Here is a 17,722-nt window from a genome sequence, read left to right on the forward strand (position 1 = left end):
TATAAACCGTCTATATAGCAAGTGCACACCCACTAATCACATACTACAGTATCATATATATAGCAAACTAGTCTATAAACCGTCTGTATAGCAAGTGCACGCCCTCTAATCACATACTACAGTTTACATACCACAGTATCAACCCATCTATGTCTAGTAAGTCGACGTGCTGGACATCTCACACTATGCGATTTGCTTCGCAGCAGTAGTTCTTCTTCTTAGAATAAACTAAAGACAGATACGTAGCATGTACAACTAACTGCATATGTTATGTATATACTATATGTATATACATACTATTATATATACTATTATGGTATGGTATATACATTATATACTATACTATTATATACTATTATATACTATACATACAAACATACATACAGCCAAGTAGACAGACAGACAGACAGACAGACAGACAGACAGACAGGCAAACAGACAGACAGACAGACAGACAGACAGACAGACAGACAGACAGCCATGCCTAATTCCACTGGTGTTTGAGCATTATGGCCGCTGGGGAAATGCAGGAGAAAAGTTTCTCCATCAAATCTCTCTGCGATCACGAGATGATGACGGCAAGGTGAACTCCAGTGAGTTCAAGACTTATTGGAGACGATTAATGTCCATTACTTTACAGCGGTGTAACAGTATGGTTTTGGCGAAGAAGATTGACAGAATAGTGTGTAGAAATGACTCCGTAGCTGGTTTTTACAGTTACCAGAGTGTACGTTAAGCTTTCATTTCATGACCCTTTGGGTCATTTTTCTTGGACTCATAGATAGTGATTTAGCGTTGACTGTAATAGCGTTGATGTTTACCAATAGATGTTTTTGACAGACAGACAGACAGACAGACAGACAGACAGACAGACAGACAGACAGACAGACAGACAGACAGACAGACAGACAGACAGACAGACAGACAGACAGACGGGTGACAAACAGACAGACAGACAGGTGGTGGTTGGACAGACAGGCAAACAGACATGTTTGTAAAACATATTTACACGATCGACAGAACTAATTGACCTGGTATGTTATTGCGACAAGATAGACCTATACAATGACAATTGATGAAAATTGCCAAATTTTTGTGTCCTTTGAGGCACTAGGCATGAGCAGCCACCACTGCAACAATCAAACCTCAAACGATAAATTAAATATATTATGGTATAAAATTCATCTAAAAATACAAATTAGTTGATATAACCACTTTTTTACATTGTAAAGTCACGCGACATGAATTACTAAATTTAGCACTGAGTTCATTTGTACGCATGCGTATTTGAGTTACTGTCTCAATGGAAAGCCAGCGTTCAACCTTTGACGACGCTCTTTTCGATGCAGTTGTGCAAAAGAACTTACCCATAGCTGCCCGAATGATTGGCAAGAGCGCTGATGTGAATGTTGTCGCAAAACGTGGGGTAAGAGTTTGAGTGAGTTGTATCGATGGGGATTTCTATCTAGAGAGTGCGTTCGACGTCGTAAATCGCAAAATTTGTTGTTGATCGAGCTGCGAGCATGTTTGTAGTGAAGACGTAGTGTGTATGTTATGCTTCTCAACGTAAGAGTCGAGGTGACGTTGCTTTTACCGCCTGACTTACTTTGTACCGACCAGATTATTGAATGAATCGTTTTCTCTATCTCATGTGCTTGGTAGCTGACGCAAATGGTGTTCGCTATGGTCACGTCCACACTCACTCCCATATTATGAACGGTTTACAACTGACTTTACTTGATATTTTGTAGGGAAAATATGGTACTGGATGGTGGGGTTATCCATCTGCTCTTCAAGTAACGTGTGGTGTGGGATCAACCGATTCGTTTGAATTGCTTGTAAGAAAACAAGCCAATGTGAAGTATCAAGAGAAGTTGGTGAGAGTGCAGTGTAATATGTGAAGTGTGTTAATATGTGCAACTTGTTAGTTTATTGTGATTGTCAGATTTGTGTTGAGTTGATAAATTGGTTAGAAATTTCAGTGCAGTTTGTTGTGTTTCAATGATTGATTTAATGAGTAATGTTAATGGCATCTCTGGTGTGCTTACAATGAATAATCAATGAATAGGTTGTCACAGCTGGCAAGTTGGAACAACATTGTGTTGTAAGATATAGACACAGAACAGAGAAGAAACATGCTAGATTGGCATTGTTATCTTACCTTCCACTATTTCATTCCTACTCTTACCTTCCACTATTCAAGTGTCGGCATGAAAATGAATTTACTAAAATAGATATTGTATGTGCTATTGCTGAAAGTAAGCGACATGTAGCACCTCAGATATAGGCTTGAGGTCAAATTGAGTGTTTGCAAGGCTTAAATGCTTAGGGACAAGCAGACACGTCAATGGAGTCCAAATGATATGAATTGTTAAACGTTTGGTGGTGTAATGAGGTTATGATGTATTATGTGGAATTGGGTCTAGTGAGAAGAAATGGTGAATTGGATGTGTTATATTTTATAGTCAGTGTTTCTAGATGTGAATGTATTAGTATTGTATTCACTGCTAACAACATCGTGATCTTGTGTCTGTTATTTGGGTAGAGGGGATATACAGCTCTACACTATGCAAGTAATGGTGGTCATGTGTCTATTATGAAGAGATTAATATCAGTTGGTTGCAACCAACAAGTCAAAAACCATGTGAGTGTATTTGTATGTGACAGTATTTGTGTTTTGATTTTGCCAATTGAGAAATGACTTATTAAAGGAATTTACATTAGCGACACTGTGTTGATTAACATAGACTGTTTTGTAGTGTATGGGAATTGGTGTAGATTTGAGGTTGGGGTAATTGTCACTTTATTGATGGAATTGAGCAAAAATAATTTGAACAAAAGGCGTCAACTGGAAGGACATTGTGTATAGATGCAACGAATTATGTGCAAACAGTTTGACACTCATGATTGAAACATCACATTGAGAACAATGTTCAATTATTAGTCTTGCGCTTTCAATCATTTTTGCTTACAATTTTGTGGTAAACTTTAATTTTCATTGATAAAACTGCACGAAACGTCTATTTTTCTGCATACACTACAAGCATGCAACTTGAGATGGTGTCCTGGTGAAATGTTTGGCATGATAGATAATGAAACCAAAACATCCATTACAAAGCACAGTTCCTTGTCAATGGAAGTGAAGCTTATAACCACACATTGATGCCTCTTGAGACATTTTTAAAGATGCAAACAACGCCTATGTGGCCTGATTTCATTTTATACAAAGAAGCTGTCCACACTGTGGCAGATGTTGTCCTAAATCTGTACTAGCTGCACTACAGAAAGGTCGTTATTACTTATACATTGTGGAGAGCATAAGTCACAAGAAAAGAAGAGTGCTTTGCAGATCTGTGAATCAATGCGTAGATTCTTATTCTATAAAACAGTTTAGGGACTGTTATGTCTGATGTGACAGTGGAGAGTCATCAGGGAAAGGAGGTCACATAACTGCAAGTCTATTTGAGTAGATACTGGCATGTGGTTACTGTGCTTGCCATGCTTAGCACTAGACTTTTTCTGCTGTGGAAATAACTTTGTGGAGCAAGCCTATATATGGTTTTAATAGCACATTTTGTGCTGCACAGTTATTTAGTCCGATACGCGAGGCTATCTTTGTTTTCATGCAGTGCAGTTCAGTGCAGTTAGTATTGTACAAATGTTCTTTATCATTGTGTGTCAACTACAGTATGGAGAGACAGCTTTACACGTTGCTGATGATGTTGAGGTTATTGATTATCTGTTGAACATTGGTCTCAACACTGAAGATCATGATAAGGTTTTACTGTTAACATTACTTTTGCTGACTTGTAGTTATTGTTTCAAATTGTTTAGGGTGGCTACACACCATTTCTCAGAGCATGCCTTAAATGTCGTTTACCTGTAGTACAATGTCTCATTCAATCAATGTGCAACAAAGCAGCAACAACTAATGTAAGTTTGTTTGTATGTGACATATTTTGTGATGAAATTCAAGCTGTTGTTTGTACATGGGACGATTTGCAAGGGCCGGTATTGTTATGATGTGTGAGTTTAGCGTGATTGCACTGCGGGTTTGGTTTCTCCACAGTGTGCAGTGCTTTTTGCACGTGAGGTGGCAGGGAAAGCATGTGAGAGGGCGGGGAGAAAAGAGCGGTTCTGGGGTCTTTGCTATTTTGGTTGAGTTCGGAAGTAGGCGTGAAGACTTGCTTTGTTGTGTCCCTAGCAGAGTCTCATAGTCATTAGCTCTATTTACGTACAATGATTTGAGAAGCATTCAGTTCATGTAATGCTTGGCGATTGCAAACCCGTGTGTTTCGATCAATCACATGTATTCTCCTCGCCATCCCCACCACCTCCACCACCATCTCACGTGCAAAGAGTGGTCTGGCAACGTGGCTAAGGTAGCTTGCACATTGATTCCAACATCAGTTTTTTTGTTTATTCCTTCTAACTGTAGGTGTTACCCCGTAGTAGCCTCGTCCCCAGACTCACGTGAGCCTGGCAGTGTCCGGTTCCTGTATGACACTTCCAGCCTCCCTGGACACTGCCAGGCTCACGTGAGTCTGGGGACGAGGCTACCCTGTAGGTTGTAATGCATTGATATTCACATCACTTAATAAGACATATTTAATCCTAATTTCAGACAAGCCAATTTAGGTTACTAAACATTTATACCAAAGACCATACAGACACAGTACTACTAGCAGCTGCAATAGATCCATTCACATCTCTGATGTTTGGAGTAGATGAACTCTAATTTACATGAGCTGCAGTCTGTTGGGTAGAACTGACACAAACAAAGCGATAGGATTCCAGAACATGAATACAGATAAGACTTTTTAATTAATTAATGTAGAACTCAATTGGTGATACAATCTTTTTACATAAAGTGCACTGATCAAGCCACTCATGTGCACCCTTCATTTCTGTTTATGCGTCATGTGTTGATCCTAGTGGTTTGTTGGAACTAACTAACTGACTTTCTGAGTACCAACTCATTTATCATTTATTTTTATGTGTATCAACAACAATATTGTTGAATTGACTTATTCAGAAGTTTGTTTACTGTTTGACTTTTACTTGGTTGTAATGCAATTATGTCTGTTATATATATTTGCATTTATTGCTGTTATTATTATACTGATAAATGTTCTTCTATCATTGTGCGTCAATTAACTACAGTTTGGAGAGACAGCTCTACACATTGCTGGTAATGTTGAGGTAGTTGATTATCTACTGAGCGTTGGCCTCAACATTGAAGGTCATGATGAGGTTTTACTGGTAACATTACTTTTGCTGACTTGTAGTTATTATTTCAAATTGTTTAGTGGGGCAACACACCATTTCTCACAGCATGTCGTGATGGTCGTTTACCTGTAGTACAACGTCTCATTCAATCAAAGTGCAACAAAGCAGCAACAACTAATGTAAGTTTGTTTGTATGTAACTTATTTTGTGATGACATTTGAACTGTTGTTTTTGATATGGGATTTGCATGTGCCTGTGATGGTATGAAGTGTGTGTGTAACATGATTGCAATGCAGGTTTGGTTTCTCCACAGTGTACAGTGGAGAAACTGCTCAACTGAAAGAATTTGTGACAGCAAGCAGTTGCTGCTGTGATGATAATACTGTAAACGTGGAATTTCGCGTGGTTAAAATTTTTGCTATTTTTGCGGTTGGGACATTTTCTGCGAAAATAAACTTCACACGAAATTTGTATTGTATTCACTCTCTCGTTTTGGTTTCAGTCAGCCCTCTTAATTAAGGGGATCTTCTTGAATCGACACACGATCGTTTACTGCCTTAACTGTCTTAGAAGGTAGACCAGGAACGTCACCGTCAGAAGGTTGCAGAAGACACGGTCTGGTCTTCTCTCCACCTCCCCTGCTTTGTGTAGCAGGTGTATAGACCACGTGATGGATGAAAACCACGTGACATGCATTAAACCACGAAAAGTTTACCCGGAAATGTTCCATGATGCAAAAAATGCGAAATTTTTAATGTTTACAGTAGTCTGTGTTGGTGCAGTATGACTGCATGCCATTTTAGTATCATTGTAAATTTCTGCTTTTACTGTTTTTTTGTACCTCATGTAAATTGTTTATTGTTTAGGATGGATCAACAGCATTACATCTGATCTGTTCAAAGTATGATCTTACGAATGACCATTTATCAATTGTGAGGCTGTTGACATCATTGAGAGTTGATGTATCAGCTAAGAGCGATGTATGTAGACGCTTGTTGTATTTGGTTTGAAATAATTTTGGTAATAAGTTTTAGTTGTTCTTTGAGTTCTAATGTAAAATAATAAGTGATATGCAGATATGAGCTGTTAGTATTCAGTGTTCTTCCCAGGAAATTTGGTTGGCCTCAAAACAACTGAGGGGCAGAGGTGTCCACTTTTGGTTATAGCTAAATTTTAATTAACCCCAATGGCAATATTCTGGCATTAGATTTCACTTGTAACACACACGAGAGCAGACTCAGGGTGCGTTCGAATACTAGTTCCATTTCTAGAACTGGAACTGCTAGAACTGTTGGAACTCCTGCTAGCAAACGAACGCTTAGAACTGTCAGCAAGTTGAGCATGCGCAAAGGCTCATACTTTTGGTAAGCACAATAAGAAGTAGAGTGGCGTTTCTACTCCACTAACTTGTTGTAGTCTGTTTGAACATCTGCAGGGCTTTCTCTTTCGGTTTTTTGGAGCTGCTCGCCAAGAAGGTCACTGTAATCAGTTCCAAATGTCGTTTCTTCTGGTGTTTGCCAAGCCGATAATCGCCACAAGTATTCATTATAACCAACAAGAAGGTCCACATGACCTCAGCATCTGTACCCAGCATTTCACTTCGGCAGCCTCCGGGAATTTGCATTTAGGGCGTGACAGTTCCAACAACTCCAGCTTGCTAGGCAGAACTGCTAGAACTACCAATCGAACGCTATAGAATTTTTCTCCCTCTTCCCCCGCCAATTCCAGTTCTAGAACTAGTATTCAAATGCACCCTCAATGTATTCCATGTTCAGTTTAGTAGCTTCTTTGCCAGGAAATCCTGAATAACTGTTGTGACAGGAAAGACACGTCTAGAAAATGCGTCCTAGACACATCATGTTGGAGCTCATCGTGGGTTTGCTTTTTCCTGTGTGCATTGCAGATTTGGTTTTGCCTACCTAGTTATTCAATTAGATTAATGAACAATATTTACCAATAGACAGCTGAGAGTAGAAAGACGTCTCCCTGGGCAATCTGCACGCTTATCTAATGTATGATTAATGATTGGTAAATGTTTGAGGAAGCTCGCTCTTCCCTAACCCACTTCTGGGGGAGGAGTTAGAGGGAAGCACTGATGCCATAAACTGTTAGCAATAAGAGCCAGGTTATTCTGTCTTACAGGCACTAGCATTTGAGATATGGTCAATATGACTCGAATTGATGGATCAGAACTGATCAAACTCAAACCTCACGGTCTCAAATTCCATTCGGCATTTTCACTTTCTTGTTAGCCTCGGCCTCCCAGACCCGTGTAGTGCCGAGGATGATTTTGAATCGGCGCTACACGGGTCTGGGAGGCCGAGGCTACTTTCTTGTGCCATCCATCCATTCATCAATGAACAGTGTCAGCCAGCAATTTGCCCGCTTGGCCGGCTCTGTGTTGAACCCTGTTACTGTGTGGTTAAATGTTTATGAGAGCAAGAAATGAAGACTATGATGATAATATATGAATGTTGTCAATGTGTGACATTTTATCTCAACGGCTAAAGCAACAAATGTGAACTGTTAACTTAATTGAGTTGTGATGAATTCCTTTGTTGCATTTGCATAGTGTAATTACCGTACCCTGTATTTTGGGATTGCCCCGGTTTTGGAGCATTGTGGGGCGTGGTCATCTTTTTGCACGCTTAGAAAACATAGTACATGAAGACTAAAATTTCTCAAAATCAACGAAATGAAATGTTTGTACGTCCTGTACTATATCCTATTTTTGTTTTGGTCACTAATCATTTAACAACCTAGAAAACAGTTGCTAGCCTTGGAGGCCCATGCACCAATTTTGTTCTTCTTCTTCTTCTTCTTCTTCTTCTTCTTCTTCTTCTTCTTCTTCTTCTCCACGGTTATCTTTTTTGTACGTTACGTCCGGCTTTAAAAATTGAGAAAACGCTTTAGAATTACCTGAACTCTATTCCTTTGGTGGCTAGAGAAACCGAAATCAATGTTAATTTACAAATTGTGTTTCTTTCAAGCAGATTTGATCCAACGACCGTCATCAGTGCTATGGCACAGTTTGGACCAATCACAAAGCAGTATTTGCGATTGCTTGTCCATGGCAACCAGAGACAATGGACGAAGAGCAATCAGCTATGCCAAACTCGTTTATGAAAGAGTTTATCACCTAAACTGTGTAATTCGATCATGTTTGCCATTGTCTGGTCTAGTCTGAATTTGTTTGCGATCTGCGCCGCACACAGGAGCAAAATTGACAAATAATTACGTACACGTAGCAATTTATACGAGAACCCAACATTTGCAATGCATATCCCGTATGTGATAATCTTTTGCTTTGACTACTAAGCCAAGTTCTATTCCAACTGCCGTTGCATATTCAATTATACACGCACGGAATCTTAGACATGCTTATAAAAGGCTTACAGGCCCTAATGAAGACATGTACACCCTAGCTGTGTTGCACTTTTACGCTCCTAAAAACTTACCAAACTAGAATTTTTAAAACTTTTTCTTTGAAAAAAGAAATAGATGTAGGGATTGTATAAATAGTACAGAAACAAGATTTATAGATAATATGAACCAAAGCCAGACATCATTAGTGAATCCTTCCAACCCCCACATTCCCTACATTTTACATTTTTGGGGTTGGACGGACTCACTAATGACGTCTGGCTTTGGTTCGTATTATCTATAGATCTTGTTTCTGTACTTTTTATACAATCCCTACATCTATTTTATTCAAAGAAAAGTTTTTTAAAATTCTAGTGGCTTTTAAAGTCAACAGATAAATCAAAGAATGAATTTGCAAACAAATTGTAAAAATCGTTTTCATTACTTTCAACCATTTAGCAGGCGAATTGTTTATTTGTTTATTTCTTGCAACCAGAAATTGATGAGAAAGGGGCAACAGAAAGATATCAATTACCGGGAATTTCTAAAACAGCCCCTAGCCAAAAGACTGCCCACTAGGCGATTTTTGGAAATTGTTCTCATTTACAGCCCATTGGCCACTAATGAGACTCAAGATTGTGTTGCGCGATTTGACGCCGTGGCCCAAAGTTGGTTGATATTCCAAGGCTGTATTAGTAATGTGCGTTACTATACTACAGTGCACATACAGGTTTGGGAATCAGACAGCGGTCTTACACTTTGGATTAAAGAAGGAACCTCTAAAGAAACGCTGGACAAGAAGTATAGGAGGGCAGTCAGGTCTGGTCGCACTTCTAAGTTTATAAAGACTATTAAAGTATGGAGGACATTGCAAGACTTACCTACTTACACACTTACCTACTCTGTGGTACTCAAGTCAATCTGCCAATTTCCATAGTTTACTACGAACCGCCTGAGGGCTTATTAAGAACGAACTTTGTTTCATAAAATTCCCATTTTCCGTATTGCTGCCCTGAGTGCTGTTTCGGAAATTCCCGGTAGTGTTAGTGTGTGAAGTGTGAATGGAAGGTTAGAGTTGCTGTACACTTGTTTGAAGGTGTATGCTTTGAGAGAACAGATGGCATTGACCTTGTGGACGATTTCTTGGTAGTATAAAACATTGTCAAGTAGAGAAGTGAAGGAAGATGCTTTGTATTGTGATGAAGTTTTATAGTATCAATTTCTAGTGGTTAGGTGATGGTGTCGTTATTTCTTGTGTTACTGCATGGAAATGGGAGAATAGTTATTGAAAGCATACACTGATAATGATCTTGTTTGAAGTGCTGATCACAATGCTGAGCTACATTTAGAGTAATTAAATTATTTTTATGGGTCAGTCAAATGACTACGTAGGATGTGGATATGTGGTCATTGGAAATGATGAGTGACACAGTGGTGAGTGTTGATTTAGTGAATGTGTGATTAGTAATACAACTAGTTTGTTTGTTACTGTGTGAACAACAGCTAAAGAACGCTGGATTACAGTAACTGTGTATTTATGTTGTTTAGTGTGTGAGCAGTAGTAGAATGAGTTGCTCTACAACTGTTTGGCACAACAGCTAAAGATTTTTAGTCAACTGCATGGCATTTGTCTTATGCATATCGTCTTTCTACATTCACTTTTATCACACACTTGCTATGCTGATTGTATATTGTGTAAGTGCTAGATAATAAGCTGGTTAACTATTTATTGATTATATGTACTGTGTTCTGTGTGATATTGTTATTTTTCATTGCACTAATAATACTGTCTATTATTGTAAAGGAAGGACAAACGCCATTACAAGCTGCAAAAGAACAGTTGTACTCAGATGATGATGATAGTTCAACTGCAGAAATTCGTTCTCATATTATTTCTCACCTAAGGGGATTGAATGAGAATGTATGAGCTGATTGTCACACAGTATAGGTTCTGTGTTGATTAGTGGTTGTGTGTGATGTTAGAGTTTTGTTGCAGCTGGGAATTCACCATCAAGCATCACAGATAGTACAACTGCAGTTGCTGACAATGATCATCCAAGTAAGTGAGACAACAAAAACATTTGATGACGTCATACAATAGACATTATTAATGAGGGTCATTTCAAAGTTCCAGACACTCGTTGATAAACTGTTTGTATTATTAGCAACAGCACTGCTACTTACACAGTTATATACTAGAGCTCTTCATTACATGTCAGCTGAATTTTTATCTCATTGTTTATTGCTAATCACGCGATTAGCCGTTAAAGTTTACTTTCTTTGTTCTCACAGGAAATAGGACTGGGCAAGAAATTGGGCATGGGCGTTCCAAATTTTTTTTACGGAATAAGGCACAGTCTTGGAGATTCAGCACAGCCACTAACTCTAACCCTAAAGCCTGTTTCACAATATTAATGCTGACGCCGACATTGACGCTGATGCTGACACTGGAATACAAATGAATTGTATTGCAGCATCAGCATCAGCATCAGCGTCAACATCAAAGGATGCCACCTACGTCAAGACTGTGTCTTTGCATGATGTTGATGCTCAGCTGAACGTCAGCGTTAATATTGTGAACCGTCCTTAACTCTAAACGTATCTCTAACTCTAACCCTAACCATAAGCCAAATTTCTGGAAGCTGCACTCAATATTTTAGGAAATTTGGAGTGGCCATGTTTAATTTTCATGAGGCAGTTTTTCTGAAACATTGGGAGATAGCCGTTTACAATAAATATTTTAGTATTACTTAGTATATAGAAATTGAATTAACAAAGTAAATTTACTTAATCCGCCATTTATTTTAGTTTTGTTTTTAAAGGTTGTACAAGCTCAACAACAGTAGCAGCTGCTGATCATTACTTCACACCATTTACGGGAAGAATGAGGGTCAGCTAAATAATTAAGTATCAGTGTTTTAGTTTGATTTTTGTAGGGATTCTTTCTTTTCTGTAGTTAGTTGTTTGGTGTGTGTTTATACTAAGTTATGGTTTCCATACTAAAGGCAGTCAAAACTATTACTTATCAATTAGAAAGGAACGTGTAATAGTTTTATAATATAGTATACATTGCTAGAAGAATAGGCATTTAATAGAACTTTTTTGGCTTGTGAGTGTAGCTAGATTAATCCACACCAATTGTGGTAGTTTAATGCACTGGGGTGGAGCTACTGTAACTTTAGCACACAGGGCCACACACATTGGGATAGTGCAATGGTTTCTCAACAGAAAGATATACTATGGTACTTGTGGTTAGGAGGAAAGAATGACTTGGGGTGATGAAGTTTATTTGGAAGCAAGATGAGACCATACACGTATGAGCACTTTGAGAAATTACAAAGACATAAGACAAAGTACAGTGTCCCAAATTTCGTTCTGAGTTTCCTCATGCAGGACAGACAGTTGGTAGTTTGTCTAAATACAGTACGAGGTGTGAGAGATTGCAGTGCAGCTATGTGTTTTATCAATGCATTGTAACGTTCTAAATAGTAGTCGGCATTTATCAGGATTGTGTGTTTGTGTGCCATGTTTGTAATGTAATGAGATATCTTTCTGTGTAACTAGCTAGTATATTGTGTGCTGTATTCGTCTTATTTATTAAATGTTGTAAGAATTTCTTGATTTGTACAGACCACTACACCAGTACTACGATCTCCAACAGAAGCGGTGAGAATGATAGATCAGCAGTTGATACAACAGCAGATTCAACAGATAGAGCAAGTGACACAAGACGGTTTAGCAAAAGATAGGCAAATTGATGATTTGAGACGACAAAATGATGCTTTGAGAGAGCAAATCACACGTCTACAGATGGCACTGAGAGATGAGTAACTGCTGAAAGAAGATGCAGTTGGTGAAGAGAAAAGGAAGAAAGTGGATCTACGACGACGATTAAAACGAGAGCGAAAAGAAATACGCAACGTTTGGAAGGATCTTGATGAAGCTCGACAACAAATTGAGCAAATGAGCGTCGAGCAGGAAAATCTTATGCGATTACTAAATGAAGAGCAAATAGAAAAGGCTAACATTTTAGAGCTGCTATCAGATGCCGATGCTGCAATTGAACGATACAAGCAAGAACGAGAAAACGAAGTTTTCAATATTCCTTCACATGACATTCAATTGACTGGCACAGAACTAGGACGTGGATCCTATGGAGGTGGGATGCACGTCTTATTAGGCCAGACTCATAGAATTTACACGACACAACTGGCTATTAGCTTAAGGCCGGCTTGTGCTGGCTTAATGATAAATGCTGGGACAGGTCAACACATGGCTCAGCATGGCCTGAACTGCATGTACTTGACATTTTCACATAGAGCTGACCTGCATGTGTTTGCCTGGTAGGGTTGCTTGTGTATAAACTAGAAATTAAGAAATTGTATTGTGATTTAGCTGTTTGTGTTGGATATTGGCGTGGCTGTCCTGTTGCTGTCAAACGTCTGTATGATGAGTTCTCTGGTTATGAACGATACATTCAACTTGTGCAACAAGAAGCGTCTGTAGCATGGAAGATACGTCATCCCAACGTTGCTGCTGTTTGTGGTGTCACTCTGGAGTTAGAAGAGAAGAAGGCGTGGATTATCATGGAATTACAGAGCGGCTCCATTTCTAGTGTGATTGATGCATGTCAACAAGATGCTGCACCTCTCACTGTACGAGAAAAAGTTGACATGGCACATGATTCTTTGTGTGGATTGGATCACATTCACTCGATGGTAAGAACAGTAAATGAAATAAGGTTGAACCATCTGTTGATGTCATCTCAATCACACGTAAATGATCAAAATTATAAGTAAAGTTGAGGTGATTATAGGGATGCCAGATTAGCACAGACAGACAGACAGACTAGACTAGACTTCATTATTCTAGACATTTAGATTTAGAATTTGACTCGTATGATAAACAATTAGTTTGTTGTTAAGTTTGTTATTGTACTTGTCGGCAGCTTTTCTAGGACTGATGGACACTCACGTAGTTAGTGTTGCTGTCAATCATTGGAACTTAATATCCTAGCCTACATATGTATGTACAAGAGTATATTCATGAACAAGGAGAACGACAAAGAGACCAACAGGTCGGTAGTCAAACAAGTGGGCAGGAAGGCAAGCTTTTTAAGACTGACAGTTAGACTATAGAATGACGAATAAATCAGGTACAGTAATCACACAATTAGATATGATTGTGTAGTCGGAGTGCATTCATAAGTGAAGAATACGAATGTAAACAACCTAAATTATACAGAGTTGTCAATTATGAAAGGATCAACACAGACTTACAAGTAACTCTTCAGACAGCTACTATATCAATGTAGATATTTTGTTTCTTTTCCTTGATTTCTGGTCTTATGTTGTCATAGCAACCCATGGAGATTCTCCACGGTGACATCTGTCCAAGGAATATCCTAGTAACTGCAACAATGAGAGCCAAACTGGGTGATCTAGGAGCCGCTCGTTTTCAAGGTGCTTCACTTTCAGCCGGCCTCGTCAGTCCAGAATACACAGCAACGGAGAGATTTGATGTTCCAGCTCAACCAAAAAGCAAGAAGTGCGATATGTACAGTATGGGGGTGACCCTATGTGAGCTGTTCACTGCTGTTACTCCAGACCGTCGAAAGAGAATGGATCAAGTCTTACTCATCCGTCAGCTGAATGTTCGTTTCTTATGTAAACACTTGATGAGAGATAATCCTGCCACACGACCAGCAGCAACCGAAGCTCGCAGAATCATTAGTCGTATTCGTGGGACAGACGAGTATAAAGCATGTCCTCCTAAACGAATGGTAAAGGGCAAGATGGATGGAGTGGCTGATGTCATTCTTGTTCAGCCTATTTGGTGAAGTCGACATGTCACCAACTATGTGGTTGTAATTTTTACTTGATTTCATTTCTAGTTATGTTCCTACACCTTGTGACAACATTACTTAGCAATAGCAATAAGGTATGTTTGCATTCTGTATTCTTAGATTGACCAGACAAGTTTGGAGTAGCGTTTTTAGTATTTGAACTTTGATATTGTTATTGGCAGGTTTGATGTGTGCACTTTGTCACGTGTTATGATAATAGGGTTTAGTATTTTGACGATTCCAGTTGTTAGTAAATTTTCTGATGACATGTCCAACTGTTTACATCCTGTCTTTCTACCCTATCATGTGAAGGTCCACTCTAGTAGTATTACTAAATTTAGTTGTAGCAAACTTTCGTTGAAGAAGACAATGTACAGTGGTGAAGATTACATGACAGCAACCTGCAAAAAGTGTTTGGTTAACTTTCAATCATTAATTTTTCTAACATTGTTGTAACACTACAAACGTGTTCCTATTGTTTATGACTCAAGCTTAAGACAATATAATCTACAAGCAATCAATCGAAACAAGTCAATATAGTTGATTAGCACGTCAACTTCTCAAGTAAAGCCTCATCTACCTCATCAGCCTATTAATAAATGAGGATCAACCTATACATGCTATCCTCATTACAAAAAGATTCTGCATTGGCAGTTTTTATATCTATAGCTAGTTCTTCTTGTTGGAATAAACTAAAGACAGACCTACCAAGTACAACTGCATAGATACTACAGATAGATACATAGAGGGTAAGAGTGACATGAATGATTCTAATGTGGCTGCAATTGTCTAGTTGACATGCAATTACTGGTAACTCGGTTGCATTAATTAGGACAGTTAGTTAATCAAAGAGCTTCAAACTGTTGCAGGCATATAGAACGTAAATATTTAATATTTGCAGTCAACAAGTGGACTGTTTGCTGCATCAAATCAAGGAAAATGATTGAAAACAAGACAGACAGACAGAAAACGCGTGCAATTTAAGGCAGTATAACGTTAGCGAGTCCTATTTGCCTTATCACACATAAACAATAACGTATTAATTAATTAATAATTAGAATATTTACAACACTTAAAAACTGAGCGGTTAAGAATGCTAACGCGCGTTAGAAGTTAAAACTTGGTATTTTCTACAGCATGTTGTCGCGTGCAGATGGAGCACATTAGTACACCTAAGGTACAAAATCGTTTATCTAATAGTATTGTGTTGAATAAGCGTAGAAATCGACGTTCAGTTGCAGAGTAAGTTCTCACACAAGAAAACACACAAAGGCAGTCTTTACGTGACACCAACCCATCTTATCTTTCACAATCAAACCGTAGGAAGAGAAACATGGGTAAAGATTATGAGTGATAGGAAACTGTCTGTCTGTCTGGGTACAGTAGCTGTACGTCAGTATGCATGTCCCTTGTTTGTATGTATGCTTGTTTGTCTATTTACTGGTTTGTCAATTTTTTTGTCTGTCTGTTTGCTTGTTTGTCTTTTGGTTTATTTGTTTGTTGTGTGTTTCCTGTTGTCTGTCTGTCTGCCTGTTTTGTTTATTTTGTCTTTTGTGTGTGTGTGTGTGTGTGTGTGTGTGTGTGTGTGTGTGTGTGTGTGTGTGTGTGTGTGTGTGTGTGTGTGTGTGTGTGTGTGTGTGTGTGTGTGTGTGTGTGTGTGTGTGTGTGTGTGTGCGTGTGCGTGTGCGTGTGCGTGTGCGTGTGCGTGTGCGTGTGCGTGTGCGTGTGCGTGTGTGTGTGTGTGTGTGTGTGTGTGTGTGTGTGTGTGTGTGTGATTAGGCTGTTCACATGACAGTAGTCACCAAGTGTATGGCAATACAGTATGTTCATCTTTCTTCTCCACAGGGGGGAAGATTACCGGCTGGACACTCGAGCCTAGCGATGAAGAGACAGGGAAACATGTCAGCCCTTCACATCAATGTCTAGGCTTTGGAATGATACCTGTAGGACTTGAATCGCACGTTTGCTAGCGCACTAGCAATTACTGTCTGAAATGAGCGACTGAGTCCGGGTACCAGGTGGACTAGGTAGGTGAATGGTTTCCTCACATGCTTATATTTTGGGCCGTGATCAAAACCATGTAATGTGATGTATGGTCTCTGTACTAGGATGGCGTCATGTCGTTCGAATTTTGTGGAAACTGAGCCTTCTGTCGTCGAGCCAATGTAGGATACGATCAATTGTGTGTAGGAGAACGTATCAAGTCAAAGCTGTGGTTGTAGCATTTTTCTGCTTTGCTCATGGAGCTGATTATTGATATCAGACAAGGTAGTTTGACCTTCTACTTATCTTATTTGAGTTTGTACGCTCTCATTTTATACCTTATTGTCGCCACCTCTGTTAGCTGTGAAGACAGTTACATTTAAGTGAATGACTGGTGTAATAGTGGTGAAGATATTCGTATTTTGACTGGACTTGAGTTGCTTTTTGCTCCTCGCGCAAGATCACTTACCATGCTGGTCCAACGTGTTCAGGCTTAAATAAAAATTCTATCAAAGTGCTTGGCGATTTCTTTGCCAACCCCAGAAGATCCTCAAGACTTGGCGGAAGGTAGGTGTTCTTTCCTTTAGCGTGCGTTAGCTACAACGCAATCTCTGGTAGGGTACAAGAAAGAGAGAGACAAGAAAACACATCAGACGTATGCAGCAATATATAAGTCTTGAAACTGTACTTGGAACCATACAAGTTACAGCAGTTGTTAAATAGAACGATTATTGATAATACTACAGAAATGTTGTAATAACCCACTGTGATCTTCGCACGTCAACTCTTCACTTATTTTTACGTCTCCTGCGGTCTGTTTTGGGTCGACAGGTTCCTAGCTCGAGCAGGCTGTTCCTATTGACGGATTTGTGTTGATCCCATCCATCTGCTTCCAATATTGCCGCACTTGCTACCTCTAAAAGCGATCCTCTCGTGGTTCTTTCACAAAGCTTGCCGTCGGTGTCACTTCTCGAGAGGTACCTTTTCAGTAAATTTTCGTGTTAAATCTTTTTCTTCCCCCGTACTTCGACTTCATAGTCGTTGATTGCGACGATCTTGGTTACTCGAATGGTCCCCGCCAATGCGTTAACAACTTGTTATATTGTCCGTTTCGTTTGTAATAGCACTAACACTTCGTCCGCTACGGCGAACCGTCTCTCCTTTGATCTTTTGTCGAAGTAGCGTTTGTAGCGTCCTTGAGACCTCTCTAATTCCTCGCGAGCCACTTTCATGATTTCCTCCAGTCTCTCTAAGTTCAAACACATATTGATAGCTATAGTCCTCGCCCTCTTCCCCTGTCCA

General features: G+C 39.2%; 2 protein-coding genes and 1 long non-coding RNA gene across 4 annotated transcripts; all 3 read left to right on the plus strand.

The window, feature by feature from the left end:
- Nucleotides 1-1,311: 1,311 nt before the first annotated feature.
- On the plus strand, nucleotides 1,312-12,552 carry LOC134183273 (ankyrin-3-like). 2 transcript variants are annotated; one of them, XM_062650764.1, is made up of 12 exons: nucleotides 1,312-1,426; nucleotides 1,752-1,877; nucleotides 2,546-2,644; nucleotides 3,689-3,778; nucleotides 3,835-3,933; nucleotides 5,164-5,253; nucleotides 5,310-5,408; nucleotides 6,096-6,209; nucleotides 10,397-10,513; nucleotides 10,576-10,651; nucleotides 11,415-11,482; nucleotides 12,223-12,552. In XM_062650764.1, the coding sequence occupies exons 1-12, from the start codon at nucleotides 1,382-1,384 to the stop codon at nucleotides 12,421-12,423; spliced, it is 1,224 nt and encodes a 407-aa protein (XP_062506748.1). In that variant the 5' UTR covers nucleotides 1,312-1,381; the 3' UTR covers nucleotides 12,424-12,552. The 2 variants fall into 2 exon arrangements, with proteins under 2 accessions (XP_062506748.1, XP_062506749.1); XM_062650765.1 differs by having other exon boundaries at nucleotides 11,401-11,482; nucleotides 12,223-12,361.
- Nucleotides 12,423-14,653, plus strand: LOC134183274 (probable serine/threonine-protein kinase DDB_G0281745). The gene is made up of 4 exons (XM_062650767.1): nucleotides 12,423-12,751; nucleotides 12,988-13,310; nucleotides 13,952-14,427; nucleotides 14,486-14,653. Exons 1-4 carry the CDS (start codon nucleotides 12,556-12,558, stop codon nucleotides 14,517-14,519), a joined length of 1,029 nt encoding a protein of 342 aa, XP_062506751.1. The 5' UTR covers nucleotides 12,423-12,555; the 3' UTR covers nucleotides 14,520-14,653.
- A 1,600-nt stretch (nucleotides 14,654-16,253) lies between these two features.
- LOC134183278 (uncharacterized) lies at nucleotides 16,254-17,238 on the plus strand. Its single transcript, XR_009970475.1, has 3 exons — nucleotides 16,254-16,464; nucleotides 16,546-16,987; nucleotides 17,039-17,238. It is a non-coding gene; the product is annotated as an uncharacterized LOC134183278 (long non-coding RNA).
- Nucleotides 17,239-17,722: the final 484 nt, after the last annotated feature.

The sequence above is a fragment of the Corticium candelabrum genome, chromosome 8 (genome assembly GCF_963422355.1).
Source record: "Corticium candelabrum chromosome 8, ooCorCand1.1, whole genome shotgun sequence".
Taxonomy (NCBI): domain Eukaryota; kingdom Metazoa; phylum Porifera; class Homoscleromorpha; order Homosclerophorida; family Plakinidae; genus Corticium; species Corticium candelabrum.

Bases quoted from the DNA above. Each gene is read 5' to 3' on its own strand.
- LOC134183273 (XM_062650764.1), top strand. From the start codon at position 1,382: ATGATTGGCAAGAGCGCTGATGTGAATGTTGTCGCAAAACGTGGG. The intron at 10,652-11,414 runs GTAAGTGAGACA...TTGTTTTTAAAG, and splicing joins TGCTGACAATGATCATCCAA to GTTGTACAAGCTCAACAACA. The intron at 11,483-12,222 runs GTCAGCTAAATA...TGATTTGTACAG, and splicing joins CATTTACGGGAAGAATGAGG to ACCACTACACCAGTACTACG.
- LOC134183274 (XM_062650767.1), top strand. From the start codon at position 12,556: ATGAGCGTCGAGCAGGAAAATCTTATGCGATTACTAAATGAAGAGCAA. The intron at 12,752-12,987 runs GTGGGATGCACG...ATTGTGATTTAG, and splicing joins AGGACGTGGATCCTATGGAG to CTGTTTGTGTTGGATATTGG. The intron at 13,311-13,951 runs GTAAGAACAGTA...ATGTTGTCATAG, and splicing joins TGGATCACATTCACTCGATG to CAACCCATGGAGATTCTCCA.